Here is a 22,349-nt window from a genome sequence, read left to right as displayed (position 1 = left end):
ATTTTACTCTAAATTTAACGAGTGTTTATTATTATTATTATTAATATTATTATTATTATTTCTTAGCCATAGCTAACCCTCGCTAGTAGTTCTTACTCCACCCATAAATGTAGCCTACAGTTTTCTTTCTTTAAACTCTCAGGTAATATCAATGTATGACCTATTTAAGATTGGCCTAAATTACAACAACAGTGGTTACATACACATATATTTAATTGTTTGATCAAAATTACTAGAGATAATTTAGTAGTTGCTGGATATTGGTAGGCACATGTACCTAGTGTCCCTACTAAATTAGGCTATGGCCTTGATTGGTGAGCAAGTGATGTAGCCTAATACATTTCTCTAAATATGTTCTGCTGAAGAAACAAACTCATCTACATATATATATATATATATATATTTTTTTTCTTTTTTTATTGTCAGGCTGGCCGCAGGTCACACCAAAAAAGAGAAAAATTACGTTTTTGCAGAAATAACCAAAAAAAAAAAAACAACAACAACAAAAATGTATTCAATATGACAAATGCATACAACAAAATAAAAAAAACTTAACATTTAAATGAAAAAACTTAAAAAAAAGCTAAACCAATTCAAAATATTAATGAACAAAAGGTAAAAGAGTATTATTTATTTTTTATTTTTTTATTCCGACAATTTTTTCAGATTAGAAACAAATACGTCAATTTCCATGTTCTGTTTCACTAATTTGAAATAAGATAACGCTTTAATGCCTTGGGTGGAAAAATATATTTTGCTCGACGTTTAGTATGCCTAATAATCAGACAAAATAATGTACTCATGCAGTCCCATTTCAATCGCACGAGCTGCTGTAAATACAGCGCTGTCTGACTGCACATGCGCAGAACCATCTGAAGCGAATGTGCGTGAGGTGACAGCTGTCCCGATGATATCGATGAACGGTGAGTGTTTTCATTAAAAACAGCCAGACAGAGCAAAATATGTTATTGTTTGTGGATGTGTTATGTGTCTTGAGGATAAATACAACAATGTCGCTTGTCGGAGGGTTAAAATGACGCTTGTTTTGATGACTTACGTTAGCGGTGAAGCTAAGCGCGAGCACGTTTAGAGGATCTAACATTTGGATTCACACTAATTTATTGAATTATTCGGCTGGTTATTGATAAATGCATGGGATTAATAGAGTCATATAGGCTGTTGGCGATGTGATATCCTCAAATTGTTGGTGGACTGTCCTCCATTAGTTGCTCATGTGTACTGAATTGGGGGTGGGGGTGCCTATAACAGCATGTCTAATATGTATTATGTTATATGATATTCTATCTGATGCATGGCAGTATCCAGCAGCGACAACAGCCTTCCCCAGAACAGCCACGGCAAAAAACAGAAAAAGAAAAACAAGAAGCACCATAAAGCAGAGGCAGCAGCAGTGGAGATCTCTAGTTTGGAGCTGGGGTGAGTGTGTATAACTGGGCAGGATCCAGATCTGGGTTTCTGCTCTCTGAGATGCTGCTAAAAATATATAGGAGGGTGGCCATGGGAGTCACTTCTCCAGATAAGTATATTGACTCATGGCCCTCCCTCCCTCCCAGTCCATGCATGTGGGACCTATTTTAACACATCCCTGGAAAAATCGTAACAATACACATTAGGTACATATTGCACATACAGTGCATTATGGATAGGAACCACAGATTGTGCACAGATGTATGGTATATTATATTTTTATATTTGATGTAGATTGTATATTTTTATATGATAATAAAATTAATTTGTTAAAATCTTAGTATGTGACTAATAATACATGTGCTACATGCAAAGTCAATAAATATATATATATATATATATATATATATGTATGTATATGTATATGTATAATCACAATTGGTATGAACTGCATTCTGTCTTCCCAGATGTCTGCATGTTCTTGTGCATTACTGTGTGTGCAATGCATAACATTATATGTTTATGTTAGCCATTCTGTTGGCAACCCTGCTCTCTAGATATCAGCATCAAGAAAAATCCATATTGTTTGGTCACTGTTGCAAACCCCTTTTAGATGTACTTATTAAAATGGTGCATTGATGTTTTGAATCGCACAGATGGTTAAAGACTATGTTCTTTGAGTGAAAACATAAGCCCTAGATATGAAAGTCACAGCTGGAGAATGCTTATGAAAAGTAGTAGCTGTTGATTTATTATTTATGGAGTTGTCATCAGCGAATCTTGATTAAAAATAGTAACATTCTGCTCCGTTAAACATGGCTGCATCTGCGTTTTGTAGAAGAATGTTCTTTCCTACAGGATGTCAACCAGCAGATGTTGTATTTATTAAACATCTCTTTTTCTTTTCTTTTCTTTTTCTTTGCTCTACAGACCCCAGATCCCCTCCTCAGATGAACTGTGTCACATCCTCACCATCAACAGATCCAGTACGCCTCCAGAGTCGCCCCCGACGCCCCCGTTAAACCTCTCCCAGAGCCCTCCAGACCTGCAGCCTCCGGCCCCCATCCCTCACTCCGTTCCCATCACAGTGGTTTCCTCACCCACCGTCTTCTCATCTCCAGACACATCTTCCACTCCCTCAGCACCTTCACTGGTTCTACCTGCTGTTCTCTCCACGACTCCTCCCACTCCACAGGCCCCGGCCAATCAGACTACCCCACCACTAGCTCTGAGCCCTCCCCCTCCAGACTTTTCCCCGCCCCCAGCAGAATTACTCGGGTCAGATGATGAAGAACAAGAGAATCCGTCAGATTACTGTAAAGGTAGGATATTTATGATCATAAGAAATTGGTTTTAAGTTAATATTTGCTTTATAGATGATATTGATTTATCCTCAATGTACAACTTAAAGAGGCGGTATCAACAAACCTTTCCATGGAAAAATACATACACTGTGATGTAAGTCACAGTAATTGATGTGTATCTCATCACAGTTCATTTTGATGAAGAATTAATAAAATATAAAAAAATATATTTCCTAACCATTCTATAATGGCTGTTTAGAATTATAGAATTATATTATAATTTTTTTATATATATATAATCCAGTGAATTAACTACTTTTCAAATGAAAAGTCCTTCATTTCATTTCACAATTTTCTATTTTTATTTGGAACATTGACACAAAAAAATGAGATTATTCATAACAAAAACTAAATCTGGTATCACGGCAAAACAATGTTATTCTAGTGTTATTTATAAACTATTATAGTTTTTATTAATATTTTGAATTAGCTTTTATTATTGTATTTTCAGTAATTTTATTAATTTCAGTATAGTTTTTAGTATTTTTATGTGATTTTATAATATTTAAGTATTACTATTTAGATTTAATTTATTTTTATTTCAGTTTTAGTTTTTAGAGTATTATTTCCAAAGTAGTAATTTTAGTGCAAGGCAGCATTTAAATATATTTGTTAAGTTTACATTTTTTATTATCTAATATTAATATTTTTAAAAATGTATTTCAGTTAACAAAAATGTTTTTAAAACTTTTAGTTTTAATTAACGATAATAACCCTGCAAAACAGCTTCACTTAATGAAACTAAATATTTAGAGCAGTATATTAATATAAAACTAATATTGCAAATAAATAGAACAAATAGTTCTGTCTCTTGAGTTCTGATCTGATAACCTACATTTGAAGCTGCTGTAAAATAGCTTCATTAATGCAGTGACTGATAATGACTGTTTGAATGTATGTTATGTAACAATATTTTATTTTTTCAGGAGGGTATTATCCAGTGAAGATTGGAGACCTGTTTAATGGCAGATATCATGTGGTCAGAAAACTAGGATGGGGTCATTTCTCCACTGTATGGCTTTGCTGGGATCTACAGTGAGTACTTAACATGCTGGGATGTACATGAATCCTAATCCCTGAGATTAAACTGCTGGAACTAGATGTACAGTCTCTAAATGTTGAGATGTAAGCCGATGTCAGATTATGAATAGTCAGCCAGATAGACATGTATGGATTGGTCTGCATGAATTCAATATCATTTGACATTTGTCTGTAGGCGGAAACGGTTTGTGGCACTGAAAGTGGTTAAAAGTGCCCAGCACTACACTGAGACTGCACTGGACGAGATTAAACTACTGAGATGTGTAAGTCTGAGGACTGAATACATTAGAGTTTTGGATGCATTTTAAAACGAATATATATCCTGACAGAATTTTTCCTCAGGTCCGAGACAGCGACCCCACAGACCCCAAAAGAGAGAGGATAGTTCAGCTCATTGATGACTTTAAAATCTCTGGTGTCAATGGTGTTCGTATCCTTTACTGCTGCCATCACATGCTCATGTTTTTGCATTTCTGTTATAAGTCAATATTAACCTTCATTTACATTTTAAAACATGTTCTTGTTCTTATTGTGCACAATTAGTCATTAAAAAAAAAAATATTTTTCTCTTCACCTCTACTTTCAGGTGAATACTGTTTTGTGTTATTCAAAGTTTAATTTTGAACAATGAATCCCATTTTCCTCCACACAAACTGTATTTTATATTTTCACAAATTCATTTTTAATTTTTCTTCATTTTTTATTCCATTTGAATGGGTTCATTAAATTTTTATCATAAATAAGCATGTCTAATCAATGTAATTAAGAAAACTCAAAAAATTTAATCAATCTTTTAAAATTCAGTTAAATGCGAATGTCAATATCTTTACACAGAACATTTTTATATAAAAAAAAAAAAAAATATATATATATATATATATATATATATATATATATACACTACATCTATTTATTTTTTTTTTGGCAAATTAAGTACTGCACATGTTGCATTTTGAATTTTTGTTTAAATTATAAATAGTAATAATTCTGTCATAATTCCTCAATCTGTCTGTGTATTTTACATTTATTTTTTGTATTTTAATCAATAAAATGGTGAAAACACCACTTGAAAACACAATGAGTATTACCACCGATTGCGTATCTGTACTAGATGAAATTGTGTTGCTTACTTGCTTTGGGACATATGTAGAACATGATGACATTGTATTTATTTCAATAGCTGTCTCGGTGTGGTTTAATAATCACAGACTCTGTCCTTGACTCCTTGACCTCTCAGATGTGTGTATGGTACTAGAGGTGCTCGGTCACCAGCTGTTGAAATGGATCATCAAATCAAACTACATGGGTTTGCCTATGGTCTGTGTGAAGAGCATTCTACGACAGGTGGGTCTTTTACATCCATATTGACATTAACAATGTCCAGTTAACATCTATTTCTTAGGCTTGTTTTACCAGTATACTATAGGGATGGGCAATATCTAATTGTTTGCGATATACCGGTAAAAATCCTCCTCACGATAAGAATTAGTCTTCCCGCGATATTAACGATAAAGTCTAGTTGTTGATATATTTCTGTGTGACGTGAAGGAAGGTGGCTGTGAAATTGAGCAGCTCTTTCTACAATCTGGAACAGGTTTGGATAGGGCTGTACAGTGAGATAAAAAAAACTGTGAAACTGTGCGATACAGTTTTACATGTGTATGAGTCTGTTTACAAACCTGTTGTCCAACAAAGATATTATTTATTGTCATGCTTTTTCTCATGCTTAAACTTCATAACATAGAAATAACTTATTTTTATGACCAGATGTGGTCTCGTATCACAGAATAAGGCAGAAATCATACTATTTTATAGCATTATATACAATGATGCATTATAAATATTCTTTATCCTTATAAAAATACTCAAGATTGCTTGAAGAACAAAGATTCCATGTATTTTGTGCAGTCGCATATTTATTGTCTTTAGGTTTCCTCTGTTAAAATGTAACTATCTGCGTTTTATTCAGCTACAGCGATCACTTGATACCTTTCTCCATATTAGGGATTTCCTGGAATGTTACTTCTATGAATATGTGGAGTTTCTGCACATCCGGCCTCCGGCTTCCAGTATTAATTAAACGGTCATTACACTATGTTTGTAATGCTGTGTTCACACCAAACGCGAATAGAGCGTCTGTCAATGTAAAGAATTGAGTTCACGCGAATTGAGAGCCTGGCGGGATACACGCGTTACGCGCGAATGATGCTTTTTGTGCATTTAGCGTTTGACGCAAATTCGTGTCTGCCGCCCGAGTTGAAAAATTCTAACTTTGGCGTCAATTCGCAACATTCACTAAAGGAAGTTTTTTTTTTTTTCAGGAATAAAAAGGACCTCGCTTAGACGAGTGTGTTGTAAATACATATTTAATGTTTGAGTCACGTACACGTTTTATCGACCCACGGCCTTCCCGCTGTTTTTTACAACTATTTTCCCCCTAATATAGCCTACAGCTACTTTTCGCTAAAAAGATAATGTGTTTATTCAGAGGACGTGTGCAAGAAAAAGTGGAAAAGCCCCGAATGCTCGATCAACATAAGCCATTTTGCAAACAGACAACGGCCTAGCACTTGCCCCTCCCACAAGAAACAGATTTCGCCTCGGACGCGCATCAATTTTGCTTCAAACTTTCGCTTTCTACGCGCGTCTATTTCGCGCTAAATACACGAATGCATTCAAAATGTTCAAGCGGCAAACTAGACGCAATAGACAAATTTGATGATCTATTCGCGTTTGGTGTGACCACAGCATAATGCTCACAACACCCTATTTTGGGTCAAAATAGGAAAGATTATACTTTTCTGTTAAGAAACAGGCTTCCCTAAATTATTGATTTCATTATCGCAATAAATATCAGAAATTATCGTGATAAAATTTTAAGGCCATATCGCCTATCCCTAGTATTCGGTATATACATCAGAGAGCTTTTGTAAATCCGCACCCGCCCGTACCCGCAGTGCTTAAAACCGCATCCGACCCGTTTTCCGACAGCAGCACTAATTAAAATCCGCACCCGACCCGACCCGCTTAAAATAGAACCGACACCCGAAATCAAATCAGTTAAGCCAATCACATTAGACAGTTTTTTCGAATATTATTGCCAGGTCATACAGAAGTTATTTATGGAAAACTCTTTTTAAAAGATATTCGTTTTTTTTTTATAAATTTTATCTTAATTTTAATCAATGTTTTATCAATCAATTGCCCGTATTTAATAAATAAGAAGCAAATATATAGCAGACAATGTAATAACCTTGTGTAATTGACAGAATTACAAAAAAATATTTTGCTACCTAAAAGTTAAATATTTTTTGTGTTACGCATGCATGCATGTATGTCTATTTCCCTCATATTAAATATAAAACGCATGTGGACTGATATTTTTCCAATGTCTGGACTCCTTTATTAATGGAGTATATAAACAGACGTATCAATATATTGGTATTAAATGCATTTTCTGAGAATTTATATTTCACGTTTTTACTGCAAATGTCGAAATACGTGCTCTTTGGTCCATCAGTGCTTGAGTCACTGATCATATTAGAATAAAATATCTCATAATAAGATACAAAATTGACTGATTTATGAATGTATATGCATAGTTCTCATCAGTCGAAATACAGATAAACGCTTTCATTTGTTGTATTTTTGATCCTGAAAGAAAACAGAACAACAAAAGAGTGAATCATTCCACCGTCTGAGGTTGTGCTTCAAGTTGAACGCACCCATTTTTAAATCGTTCACAGCTGAGCATCGCGAGAGGCGGATCTGCGCCAGAGTGCACATGTGAATGAGCTGCACAGTCATTTTCAGATGCAATTAAAAAGAAAACAACAAACCTTGATAGCCTAGATTAGGCCCATATTCACAAATGTGTTAGCTATGGAATGAAATATCTGATATTCCGATTGTCAAATACATGCAAGTGGATTGTTTTGTTGTTTAAACAACCTTTATAACGATCGCGTTAGTTGAGCTGTATGCGCGATATAATTTTATGACACAAATTTTGAAATAGGCTTAAATCAAACAAATTTTAATTCAGATTCTGTATATATATATATATATATATATATATATATATATATATATATATATATATATATATATATATATATATATATAGTATTCCCTATATTAGGCAATAGTATTCCCTATATTAGGCAATATATATATAGCCAATATATATATAGGATATATATATATATATATATATATATATATATATATATATATATATATATATATATATATATATATATATATATATATATATATATATATATATATATATATATATATATATATATATATATATATATATATATATAGGCAATATATATATATATATATATATATATATATATATATATATATATATAGGCAATATATATATATATATATATATATATATATATATATATATATATATATATATATATATATAGGCAATATATATATATATATATATATATATATATATATATATATATATATATATATATATATATATATATATATAGGCAATATATATATATATATATATATATATATATATATATATATATATATATATATATATATATAGGCAATATATATATATATATATATATATATATATAGGCAATATATATATATATATATAGGCAATATATATATATATATATATATTGCCTATATATATATATATATATATATATTGCCTATATATATATATATATATATATATATATATAGGCAATATATATATATATATAGGCAATATATATATATATATATATATATATATATATATATATATAGGCTATATATATATATATAAACGGAAAACAAAAACAATGAAAAAAAAACAGCTGGCTGATATTTTACGTCTGTTAACTAATGACTCATGCAGCCATTCGCGCGGTTGTGATTTTTTTCAAGTGGAACATAGGCCTATTTTTACGTTTGCACGTGACGGTTTTGAACCCGTGTTTAGACCCGTGTTTAGACCCGTGTTTCCCCTGTGTCCGACCCGACCCGCACCCGTATCCAACACAGTTGGATATTTTTCACCGTGCAGGACTCTAATATACATTGCAGCTCCATCAAAAGCATTGGACTGATTCATACGTGTCTTATTTCTCTTCTCCAGGTTCTGGAGGGCTTGGATTACTTGCACACAAAATGCAAGATCATCCACACAGACATAAAGCCAGAGAATATCCTGCTGGATGTGAATGAGGTGTATGTGAGACGACTGGCGGCAGAGGCCACGTTATGGCAGAAGACCGGAGCTCCGCCCCCTTCTGGCTCCTCCGGTACAGTTCTTTATTCTTTAAAGTGTGTGACTCACATCAGGCTCACTTTAGTGTCACCTGAGACTTACACTTCCTTCAGATTCATGTATGACTCATTTAATGCTTGCATAATGAATACATTCAGTATTAAATTGACAATATATAAAGAAACATTATATATATAATATATATATAAAATATAAAATGATGAACCGCATACAATGACATTACTCAAGGATACTCAAAGTCTGGTCTACTTCACATCAGTGAGACTACGAGTAGTCCACCACTGCAATCCAGAGTTATTTAGAAAGTCAGTTGCATGTCTGTGAAGACAAACTACATCTCTCCCTCTATAATCAAGCTGTCTGAATGCTTTGAATGGGAGCTTTCTAGTTTTATCTCACTACTGCTCACTTCCAATCTTCATCACTGTAATGCTGTTCATTTTGTTGCTTGCAGTTTAGACCGTACATACATTTAGATTACAATTAATTTGTTTTAAATATTTGTTTTTGTTTTCTTTAATGTGAAACCGGACTGAGTTTGTATTCATACCCATGTCTCATTTTATTTGTAAACCTCTGAATCTAATATAAGCATCGTTCTTGACTTTACACATGATCTATAATGAATTAATTTCTTCGATATGAAGATCTCTACATGTGAATTAAATAGTTGCAGGTTCTTTTATTAATTTTATTTTAATTTTAAGTCGGCATTAAATGAGAATTCATTTAGAATTTAGAGTTCATCTAAATTCAAGTTTTTGGTCTTGCTGTGAATTGTTTGCATGTTTCATTTTTAAATACTTTTGACCTTGTAATTTTGGGCAGGCTTCTGTCCAGCGATGTATGTCAAACTTGTCCAAAATTTAGTCCTTTTAAAACCAGCCCCTTTTTTACAATCAATGGCTACAGATCTGTATGCAATCCGTGTCCAATCAACAACTGATGGATAGAACCAAGTCTCTGCTCCAGTTTCTTTTTCTTTTTTAGATAATTTAGATAATTCATGCATAAATAAGATTTTTTTTTAAATTATTCACTGATATTTGACATTGTGCTAAGAAATGTCTTTTAATGACAACCTAGTATTAAAGGGATAGTTCACCCAAAAATGGAAATGACCCCATGATTTACCCTTAAGCCATTCTAGGTATACACGTGTATATACATCGGCTAAAATAAACATTGACCCCATTTTTCTCAGTAAATTTATTTTTAAAGGTGCTGTTGACATGAAATTTTCACCAGATGTCGGTAACAATCCAAGTAATCCATACATACAAAGAAAGCAAAACAAATATTCAGAAATGCTGATCGCTTTAAAATAAAATCAAAAATCGGCCGATAAATATTGTCGCCGATACATCGGTGCATCCCTAATATATATATATATATATATATTGGTGCTGTAAAGCGATTAATATATATTAAAACTAATATTAATAACAAAAAGAGGATTTTTGAAGAAAAATGTTGAAGGATTATAATCCAAGAGGAGACTGGTTTTCCTTTGCTGTAAACAAAACTTGATTCTCGAAAGGCTAGCATATTCTCACCATTTTAAATATGGATATTTTCTTACACAAATGCATCAGTTCATTTCAGAAGGAATTTTTTTAACCCCCTGGAGTTGTGTGGAGCGCTTCAAAAACTTGACCCCCATTCACTTCCATTATAAAGCTAGGAAGAGCTAGGACGTTTTTTAATATAACTGTGATTGTATTCGTCTGAAAGAAGAAAGTCCTATACAACTAGGGTGACTTGAGGGTGAGTAAATCATGGGGTAATTAAATTTTTGGGTGAACTAACCCTTTAATGACAGTTTTGATAAAAAAATTTGAAGCTGGTTTAACATAGGTTTGGTCTATACTTTTGTCAATACTTGGACCAAATGAATATCAAGGATTGCCTGGTTATTTATTCACAGACTTCTGTGCACCCTGAATTTTCTAAAAGAGTGATATGATTTGAGATAAATGATAACAACACAATCTGCTGTCTGGCAGTGATTTTGACCTAACAATTAGTTGACATCTAATGATCAGCTGTGTTTTGCTTTTTCAGGTTCAAAACAAACCATAACTGCATTTCATTATTGATTATTAATGGTTAGTAGTTGCAGCCCTACATACAGGTTTACAGTAGCAGTGATGGTCAGTATTTTTTCAAACAGATTTGCCTTCCTGTGGATTTGAGCAGAAGCACAGTTGTTTCTCCTCAGTAATTGAGTCCAGGACATAGAATTAGGGGTTACCTTTCAAGGGATTTTTTTTAGGTTTCAAAGGTAAGAAGGCCAATAAGGAAATAATTTGCGTGTGCTTTTAACTTTGAATCCACTACCAATGTGCCATTAAATTGATCTGCATGCTGGTCGTCATTTCACCTCTGCTTCTTTAGAGAATATGTCAATCATTTCTTCTCTGTCATCTGTTTGCTTTCTAACTGGTGTCCTATCTTTTCTTTCTCTGTTTTGTTTTTATTTTTAATTATTATAATTATTATCATTGTGGTTTTCTGTCCCTTCCCTCTTTCCTCTCCCGTTCTGATGGCAGTTAGCACGGCCCCAAGGGAAAAACAGGTACGTTCAGAGTTGTGCCTGCTGAAATACAGAGAGGATGTTGTTTTTTCGTGATGAAAATGACACATGACTGTTTTAATCTGCCTGCTGTACCCTAACTCACCCTTGCCTATGTAGATATACGGCATGAACCTCTGGAAAAGGGGCGAATCTCCATGACCAGGGTCAGATCCACTGATCTGGGAAAAGACAATTCGACTTATGCTCAAAATATTCTCTGATTTCCGTAAGAATGCACCGTTTTGGCTGATAACTTATCATATGCCAGATTTATATAAGTGTAAACACATAGAGTATATGTTTAAATGCTCTGTGAATGGAGAAACCATTTCTTTTTTTTTTGCTCCAGTCAGTGGATTTGGTCTTGATGCTCTTATCTCTCACAGATGTGTTAATTTTACACCGTTAAGTGTTCACTAACAATATTAGACCCTTCAGAGGTGTTTGCATGCTGGAGCATTAAACCAGCTAGCTATCGTTCTTCATCTGATCATTCTGCATTTCGATTCATTTTCCTCTTTTATTTTTTAGAAGAAAAGTTCAAAGTGACTATTTTAGAAGTGAGAAAAGAGCAGTGCAGTAAGCTGTTCTCAGACAGGAGCATTATCTTTTCTCACGTCATGACAGCCAGACAGAGATCCGCTGCGTCCCCTTGCCTCTATTCTGCTTTTCTTATTTCAGTCACCACCTCTGCATGGTTGAGAGTGATTTCACGAATTACTGTCACATTTTCCTCTCTTCTGAATATAAATGAGATGAATGTCGAAAAGCAAGGCTGTCTCCAGCACTGAGATGAGAAAAGAGATGTTGAAAGATAAGATATCTCAAAATTATTAGCTTGGGACGGTGTTACATTATTGGAAGGTATTGCATTTTTAAGACGAAACAGATATTGAATTTTACATTTAAACTGCCTGATAACCAATATGCCAAACTGGCTTTTAATTGTTTTCTTTCTTGTTGTATCATATGTATAAATATTTTAATTTTAATAATAATACTGTAATATTCAATGCTGTGATAAAATAATACAAAAATAATAAATAAAATAACTAGTGCATTTTTATATTTGTTTTGCTCTATTTTAAATATTAGGCTACTGGTTTCATTCTTGATGAATGGCCTTTACATTAAGAAAAAGTAATTATCCAAACAATATTTTTTCTGCATGTCTCATCTCACTATTACTCTCCTTATCATTAATTAATTATTACAACAAAATATATCGATAATGATTATGATAAACAAAATAAAAAGAAAATATTATTATTATTTTCATCTTGTTAGATTACAGATTTCTTGAATAAATGGTTACTACCTATGAAATGAAAAGAAAGAAAAGAAATGACTCTTTAAGAAGAGTAATTAACCAAATTATCTCCAGTATTTTTACTGAACAACTCGACTCAACGTTTTGGGTCGCCTAAACGGCTTTTCACCTTCTTTATTATGACGTATTTTAATTCAGTAGATCTTACTCATGATTCCTTCTGTGCATCACCACCTTTTTTAATCTTTCCACTTGTAAATGTTCTGATATGTGCAACAATTTCAAATTAATATCATACATGATTTAACAGGTTCGTATCTTCTGAGTGAGTTTGTATTCAAGAAAGCTTTACTCCTGTTTTCTTCAGACTGTGAGCAGTATCCGTAACAGACGGTATTGCATGCACCTTTCTGACCCCTTTAGATTACAGTGACCCAGTTTATTTGATATGCAGTAACCAGAGCATAAGGCCTGGAATACAGTTGAGTACTTCTGATAAATGTATATCTGCACCTACAGCAGGAAGTCTCATTTATAAGTAGCTGCAGTAGTTTTACAGACAGCACCAGACGCAGAGGTTCATCAGGTCAGTCCTGTAAGACTGGGCTCAGAAGAGCAGACGTGTCACGGCTCGACCAAACAACAGACACGGCAACAGAGCTGCCGGCCCAAAATAGTCCCTGAGCTGGAAATGGTGAAGGGGTGTCAGATATCCCCCATGGCAGAACTCACTTTATGCTGCGTCAGTGTAAGCTTAGAGCATCAAAAATGAGTGAATCGTTTAGATAGGATGCCTGGGCAACGAAAATCACAATTAATGCACACCGTTTGTCATCTGTAACTAAATAAAATAATGTCTTTGCATGCCACTGCTGACAACTGTGCCTAAGGTTGACGAACCAATGACAGATCCTTTGGAGTAACTTGGTAAAGGTGAAGTGTTTAGGTCAAGGACACAGTGGTGAATTTATTTTTTTTGTTGAGTTTGAACCAGCAACCTTGTTAAAGGAATAGTTTACCCAAAAATTAAAATTTGCCAAAAATAATCTCACGCTCAGGCCATCCAAGATGTAGATGAGTTTGTTTCTGCATCGGAAAAGGTTTAGCATTACATCGCTTTCTGGCCAATGGATCCTCTGCATTGAATGGGTGCTGTCAGAATGAGAGTCCAACAGCTTATTAAAAACATTAAAATGATCCACAAGTAATCCACACAACTCCAATCCATCAATTTATGTCATGTGAAGCGAAAAGCTGGATGTTTGTAAGAAACAAACCCTTCATTTAGTCACTTCTGGCCAAAATACCACATATCTGACATATTTGTTTTGAACAGTTTTTACTGTTTTCATTTGTAAATGATGTTTGATCTGTGCATATTTCTCTCATGATTCAGAAAATATTTATTTTTCACTGGAAAAATCAATGTTATGGATTATAGACAGCAACGGTTTGAAGTTAAAAACATCTTAATAACGGATTATTGTGATGTTTTTATCAGCTTTTTAGACTGTCATTCTGACGGTACCCATTTACTGCAGAGCATCCATTGTTGAGCAAGTCATTTAAAGCAAAATTTTTAATGAAGAAACAAACTCATCTACATATTAAATGGACTGAGAGTGAGTAAATGTTCAGCCAGTTTTCATTTTGTGGTGAACTTCTCCATTAACTGATATGATGCATTCTGTTTGTATGAGAAACATATTAACCATTATAAGTGTGTGAGATTAGTTTGCTCTTGCAAACATAATCATTACTGCACAGGTTGATCAGCTAACAGCTAATGTTTGTTTTAGAAGGTGTTTTTGAAATTAGCTAGGTTTTGTAATAAAAAAAACATTAAAAAAATGTTCAACTTTTTTGCCCATGTGTGTTTGCGTCTAGATGGGTAAATTATCTAAAAATAAAAAGAAGAAGTTGAAGAGGAAAGCCAAAAGGCAGCAGCGTCTGTTGGACGAGAGGCTGTTGGACCTGCAGAGGATGGAGGAGTTGGATGGAGTTTTGCCGCTGGATGCTTCTGGAAACACACGAGCGCTCTGGAGGCTCAGCGAGGATGGAGAGGGTGACGACAAACACGCACAAAGTGAGATACATTTATATAAACTGTTTTCAGCATGCACAAGAGGAGAATTACATTTAAGTGAATCTTTTTATTGAATCATGATTCTTTTGAACTAATGCTCAAAAAAGTGTTCATTTACTTGAATGAAGGAGGGCTTTGTGAGCCGAGTTACTGAAATAGTTGTTTTTAAAACATTATTACTTCAAAAATGAAGTAAAATACCTTGTGGGGAATTCTGTGAGCATTTGAAAGATTATGTACAACATTGAGGAAAAAACATAAACATGATTAATGTGTCAAATCAGTTCAATTTATTTTCATCTATATTTCAAGCCAGAAAATAATGAGACATCCATTATGCACGCCTCCTCTTGCTCCTGAGTAAAGAAAACATCACTCCAATGTCCCAGAGCGAACAACAAATCTTTTACTCATGTGCCAAAAAGTGTTTTCATTTCTGTAAACAGTATTATCCAGCCTTAATGGCCTTCAAATGGAAATCTAATTAATGAACTGACTTTATGAACCATTTGCACATGCAAAATGACATGTAGAACATTAAGATGAATTTTAAAAAGAATGAAACTTTGTACGTTTGAGTGATTTATGCAAAAAAGCAGAAGCTGCATCAGGTTTTTTTTTTTTTTTTAAGTTAGGGCTGCACAATTATAACAAAAATCATAATTGTAGATTATTTCCTTGAAATTGTAATATCGATTATTAATTATGATTATCACAATTTACATTGAATGATGTTTATACCATTGTTTTGCCTTATTTTTATATGAAAATAAACCAGCTGAAAACACAAACTAAAAAACTTTTAGTGCTCTTCTATAGTATTAAGCCTCAAATGTCAACTATAAGATTGGTTTCTTCTTTAAATGATAAAGTAAAAATATGAATGCTATTATAATGCTGTACTAAAACTAAAATTAAGATAATTGGAAAAACCCTTGAGATAACATGTAGAAAGAAAAAATGCTTAAGCATGCAAAATAAAAGCTAAAAGAAATGTTTTTGCCAAAAATAAATTCCCTCATAAATTAGAATTTTTATTTTTATATATATATATTTTTTTTTTGGTAGTGTGATCTCTAGATCTCAACAAAGTCTTATCTAGTAAGTAATCACCAATGACTAGAAAAGTCTTGGAATTTCATTGGTCAGAAAGTGTGATTTGAGGTGAGGTTAAATATAATCATCCTTCGAGACATTTTGTATGTTACAGCTCATAGTTTGTGGACCTAAGGGCAATGAAGAGGTGAATGATCTACAGTTTTTACTTGTGCATTGGTCTGTGTGCTACATGGCTGTTTTTGATGCAGTGCATCTCTCAAATTTTTCAGCCTTTTGTTGCGTTTTAAGATGCTGTTTAAAAAAAAAAAAAAAACATCTCAAGACCCCTGTGTTCAGTTTCATTCTGTCTGTCAGTTTTGAACACAAGAACATTCCTGAATGAAGCTAAAATTAAAATATTGACCAATTAAAATTGTTTCTAGATTTAACATTATAAAGTCAGTTTCATAAAAGCTCCCTGATTAAACTGCTTTTGACCATATGGTGATATGACCAAAATCTTTCCCAGGATATGAGCCATTTTACAAGCACAGTTAGGATAGACAATATAATGATTATGTCTTAGTCTCGTCTCTATTATGTTTCCATCACAGTATTTCTGCGCATTTTGAAGTATCGCAACAAAAAAGAGTGATAGAAATTCAAAATTTTGGGGGAAAATAAATAGTTAATTTGCAAACAAGTTTTTTATGCTCGCATGAGGTGGTTTTTGAGAGTTGATGTGAATTAGGAGAGGCGGAAACGTAATTTCGGAACAAATTCTGACATAGCTAACATTTAAACCCACGTCACTAATCGTCTGTTTCTGCTGATGGTGCTTTATTTACTGTTGGTTCCCACTACCACCTCCATCTGCTCGAGCAGCTAGATGGAAATGCAACTAATTTGCGTTTTGTTGTTTATTGCCCTGTTGCAAACTTTTTAAAGATTCTCTTCACTTTTGGATGGAACCCCATCTATTAACAAGATGTTGGTAATTGAATTCAACATCATTGCTTAACTGCTGATTAAATGTGAAAAATGCTAAACTCATGTGAGACTTTTTTCAACAAATGATATATTCACTTATGCCAACCAATCATGAGTCCAAAATCTCTGAAGCATATTTTGATGAACTGTGATGTTTTAGCCCCTCCAAGTTTCTTTACTATTCAGCTGAATCCTAAGAAAAGAAATTGTTTGAACACCGATTAACAAATCACACCATGTAAATCTGGAGGATAATTTATATGCATGTCAAGAATTGTTCTGTTAAAGCATCAAGTCATTCTAGACATGACACTAACTTTCTGTAAAGTTGCTTTGAAATCATATTTTATGGAAACGCTGAATAGATAAATCAAACTTGACTTTCTCTGAAGTATTCAGCATGTTTTTCTCTTTATGTGTGTCACAGTGAACGGTAACGGACACTTTATAGGAGCTCTGAATAAACACAGTCCAGAATCGGGCTTGTCGTGGTTGGAGGAGGGCTGTAACGGCTTCGGACCCCTGCGCTTCTCCAGCCCTGGATCGGGTCTGTCCGGCATGTCTGGCTCCATCCTGTCAGCTACCTCGGAGTCGGCTCTGTCCGGATACTCCACGGAACGCTCACTGCTCTCTCCCAACAGTACGTACTGTGCTTTGAGCTGATGGAAATCAACCAACTGGCCACTTTATCAGCAGCCTTGGTTCTGGAAGTATTTTCCCCCATTTGTTATTCCCATAATAAAGAGTCTTTGTATTACAGTCTTTCAATAACTAAACCAACCAGCTACAGGTTAATCAGCATTACAATTTTTGATTTTAAGCAAAGTAATGTTTGAAAATCTGACAAAAAGACAAAGGTGTAAGACTGTACTCAACAGGTTTAATAAGAGAAAGAATCAATCATGTTCATCGATCAATTCAATCCCATAAAGCATTTTAATTAACATAAAGGTCCTTTTACACATTTCAATTCATCTTAGTTCGGTAAACTTCTGTAGTTGGTGAACGGAAACCACAACACATCATTTTTCCATTCCCATTTGCCACAGTAGCATAAGAAAAAGGGTTTCTACGAGGGAAGAAAATACTGAGAGGCTGATGATGGTGATCAGAAGAGAGAAAGATGTCAAATTAGCTGTCAATCCATCATCTGTTATATTAGAAACAGACTGCAGCTGTGACTAATCTTCTGTCATTTGATGTATTAGAAAATGTAGTGTTAAAAAATGAGCATTCATGTTTTTTTTAAAAATGGAAATATTAAGACTTTACAAGATTTAGGATGTTATTAACCGCAGACACGTGATCAGAGTCTGTGAAATGGCTGTCAAATTTAAAACAATTGATAAATAGAAAGCAAATCTAGCTAAAAATGTGTGTAGTATTAATATATATATTTTACTTTTATTGCAAAACATGTATTTTATGCATAAAAATATTTTGTCTTATGTCATTGCAGTGCTTATGGGATTGGGTGGGTGGCGCTAAAGAGTTTTTTTGGTCTGGTTTAACTAATTTATTATCTAAAATTTGCAAAGTTTGAAATGCATTTGCGATCTAAATTTACAGAGTGTCTCAAGAAACTGTTTAGGCATCATAAATGTGTGTGTATATATGTATATATATTGCATTCTATAATTAGTAGAGTATGTTGTTGCAGAATTATGGATAGTATATTTATTCACTTGGATTAAAAAAACAGTTTTAAAAGTAAAGTTGAAATAATGTGACTGATGGCTTTAACCAAAGCATAATAGCATTGATTAACAAGCTCATAGTTCACAGATCTGTTTTTAAAGGTTTGTAAGTTATCGTTCAAAATCAATTCCCCTGAGGAGAAAATAAAGTGGATTCTTGCTTCTGGAATCCAACTGCTGCTCTCTATAGGCTTGTTATCTTAAATGAAGTGTCCAATATCTTCTGTTGGCTCTAATTATGTTGCTGAAAATTTCACATCAATCTTAAAATGGTCCGTTTTTTCCCCACAGCATACTCTGCTGCTGATTTCTTAGTGAATCCTCTAGAACCTCAGAACGCAGATAAAATACGCATCAAGATTGCAGATCTAGGCAATGCATGCTGGGTGGTGAGTAAAGTCCAGGCATTCAGAAAGTGAATTATGGATCACATCAGGTGTTTGAACACAAAGAGCTGGTGATGTGTGATGTTTACTGATGTCCTCTTCTCCACATCAGCACAAGCACTTTACCGAGGACATCCAGACGCGTCAGTACCGAGCTCTGGAGGTGCTGATCGGAGCCGAGTACGGACCCCCCGCTGACATATGGAGCACTGCGTGTATGGTACGAACTCATTCAGTGTAAAGACACTTAAAGAATGGTCAGGATGTAGATTTGAGCTTCCTGCTTGTGCGTCATGTGCGAGAGTAGTAATGTGATGTGTCTTCACAGGCGTTTGAGTTGGCGACCGGAGACTATCTGTTTGAGCCTCACTCAGGAGAGGACTACACTCGAGATGAAGGTCAGTGCTCTCAGCCTTCCTCCAGGGTTACTTCTATTCAGTGACTATAGGTCACTGCTTTGCTTTGCATCAGTCTCAGAACTTCAGACTTGGTTCATCAATCAAAAGGTTTGGGAACAGTATTATTATTATTTTTTTTTTAATAAATTAATATTTTATTCAGCTAGGATGCATTAAATTGATCAAAAGTAACAGTAAACTAGTTATTGACGACTCCATGAAAAATATGTAACAATGTTTCTATAAAAATATGAAGCAGCACAACTGTTTTTTAACATCGATTATAATAAGAAATGTTTCTTGAGCTGCAAATCCAAATGATTTCTGAAGGATCATGTGATGCTGAAGATGAGAGTAATGATGATGAATATTCAGCTTTGCATCACAGGAATAAATTATATTTCAAATATTCAAATAGAAATCAGTTATTTTTAGGTCTGTCTAACGAATAATCACAATTAATCGCAACCCGAAATGAAAAGTTTTTGTTTACATAATATATGTGTGTGTAGTGTGTATATTTATTATGTATATGTCAATACACACACACATGCATGTATATATTTAAGAAAAATATGTGACGTTTATATATTACATATATTTATATATTATATAATTTATATGAATATATACATGTAAATATTTTCTAAATATATGCTGTATGTGTGTGTATTTATATATACACAGTACACACATATTATGTAAACAAAGACTTTTCATTTGGCTGCGATTTAATCGTTTGAAAACGCAAGTTATTTTCAATTCTAATAGTATTTTACAATATTTTAGTTTTTACTGTATGTTTGATAAATGCAGAGTGTAAAAAAAAACATAAAAAAAAAATTTGTCCATTGTTTCCATGGACTAATATTTTGTATTATTTTCTAGATCACATAGCTCACATCATTGAGCTGCTGGGTCCTATTCCTCCACACTTCGCCCTGTCAGGCAGATACTCCAGAGAATACTTCAACAGAAGAGGCGAGAGATCAGCAAACACTATTCTTAAACATTTCCCTAGACAAAATGCAAATCTGGATGTTTGAATTCTCCGGCGATTCAAACATCCAGATTTGCATGAAAGTCAGGGTGAATCTGATGAAGAACATGCCTGAGTCACTTTCCCTAAAAAAAAGGGTTGGCATGAAGAGCTTGAGTTTATGGTGCATTAAGATGAGATTCAGTCATCATTAGGTCATAGACAAACGGCAGAACATTGTGACGTGCAGCTTCAGTTGTTTAGTGCTTCTTCTCAAAAGGTTTTCCACAGACGTGTGATGAATGGTCAGGATACTATTAGCTCAGAACATCCTTGCTGAAGAACAAAGTTGATTTCTAAGCCACTGAGAAAGAGCCTCATGAATACATTCCTTGTGTCCACTACTATAGAACGACAAATACTTCCATCTAGTAGTAGTAGTCCTTTATTGTCACTAGTCACAAGTACCAGTGAAATCTCTCATTAGACCGGAGATAACAATCCCTTGAAATGCCTTTGAACCTATGACTCCAGAAACAAGATGTTTGAAATGCCACTTGGTCTATAGTAGGATCTATCTATCTATCCATCCATCTCTGCTTTATTTTTGTATGTGTTCATTCATATAAAATAACTATATATTATCCATTTTATAACTATGTATTATATATTTTTAACTACATTTTAGATATTTTTATTAAAAAAAAAATACAATAATGTATTTTATGACTGCATTAATATATTTTAGAATTACATTATGAATTTTAAATATATATATAAATATATATAGATCATTTGTAACCTATATATATATATAGGTTACAAATGATCTTTAATTAAAATCTAAAATGTGCAAAATTTGGATTGCATTTGTTTTGGATTGTAAATCTACAGAGAATCTTAAGAAAGTGTTTAAGCATCTAAATGTGTGTGTGTGTATATATATATATATATATAATTTTAAAAATGAATTTGAGTTGAGAATGTTTTGACCGAGTGTGTGTGTGTGTGTGTGTGTGTGTGTGTAGGTGAACTGAGGCACATCTCCAACCTGAAGCCGTGGGGGCTGTTCGAGGTGTTACTAGAGAAGTACGAGTGGCCGCTGGATCAAGCAGCACAGTTCAGTGACTTCCTGCTCACCATGTTTGAGTTCATCCCGGAGAACCGCGCTACAGCCGCCGAGTGTCTGCAGCACCCCTGGATCAACTCCTAACTCGCTGTTTTCCTTGTGTTCACTGTATCATTTAGGTTCGTCTGATCACTTGGTGCACACATCCACCTTTCAGAGCTTAAACTCACTGCTAAGGTAAACCTACAGGAGATACAGTCTCTGAGCACACACCTAGCTAGAACTTCAAACCTGTATTGTTTTTTTTATATATTTATTTAAAGAAGCTTTGATCTCTGAACATGATGGAGAGAATATGTCTGTAGTCTGAGTTTTCATTGTACGATCATTTGTGTAGAAGGGTCACATATTTATGTTAAAATAGTGCCTTGACATGCCATCTGCAAAAAAAACAAAACAAAAAAAACACCCTCACCTTTTTATATTTGTCTGCAAATATGTGTGAGGAATGCTTGTTTGTGAACATACACAAGACTGTATGAATACTTGACTGAATTCAATAAAGACTTGAGCGCCGAAGAATAAAGGATCACTTACAAACACAGATGTCATAATGAGAGTATTTTTTTGTGGTTACCCTAATGTACTGTAACATTGGAGCATGTTTTAACATTGTCAATAATAGTGAGAAAAACTATGAAGTTCAGCAAAAACCTGTACACTATGTTTGAAAAAACT

The 22,349-nt window shown here is 33.8% G+C and overlaps 1 protein-coding gene across 1 annotated transcript; it reads left to right on the top strand.

Annotated features, from left to right (window-relative positions):
- Nucleotides 1-814: 814 nt before the first annotated feature.
- LOC132098051 (SRSF protein kinase 3-like) lies at nucleotides 815-22,211 on the top strand. The gene is made up of 16 exons (XM_059504158.1): nucleotides 815-923; nucleotides 1,320-1,437; nucleotides 2,359-2,750; nucleotides 3,719-3,827; nucleotides 4,009-4,096; nucleotides 4,176-4,263; nucleotides 5,071-5,177; nucleotides 8,968-9,133; nucleotides 11,673-11,698; nucleotides 14,856-15,054; nucleotides 17,510-17,722; nucleotides 19,071-19,168; nucleotides 19,278-19,385; nucleotides 19,494-19,563; nucleotides 20,452-20,544; nucleotides 21,571-22,211. The coding sequence occupies exons 1-16, from the start codon at nucleotides 908-910 to the stop codon at nucleotides 21,753-21,755; spliced, it is 2,076 nt and encodes a 691-aa protein (XP_059360141.1). The 5' UTR covers nucleotides 815-907; the 3' UTR covers nucleotides 21,756-22,211.
- The last annotated feature ends 138 nt before the right edge of the window (nucleotides 22,212-22,349 follow it).

This window comes from Carassius carassius, chromosome 21, assembly GCF_963082965.1.
Source record: "Carassius carassius chromosome 21, fCarCar2.1, whole genome shotgun sequence".
NCBI lineage: Eukaryota > Metazoa > Chordata > Actinopteri > Cypriniformes > Cyprinidae > Carassius > Carassius carassius.
This window is presented reverse-complemented; position numbering and strand designations above follow the sequence as displayed.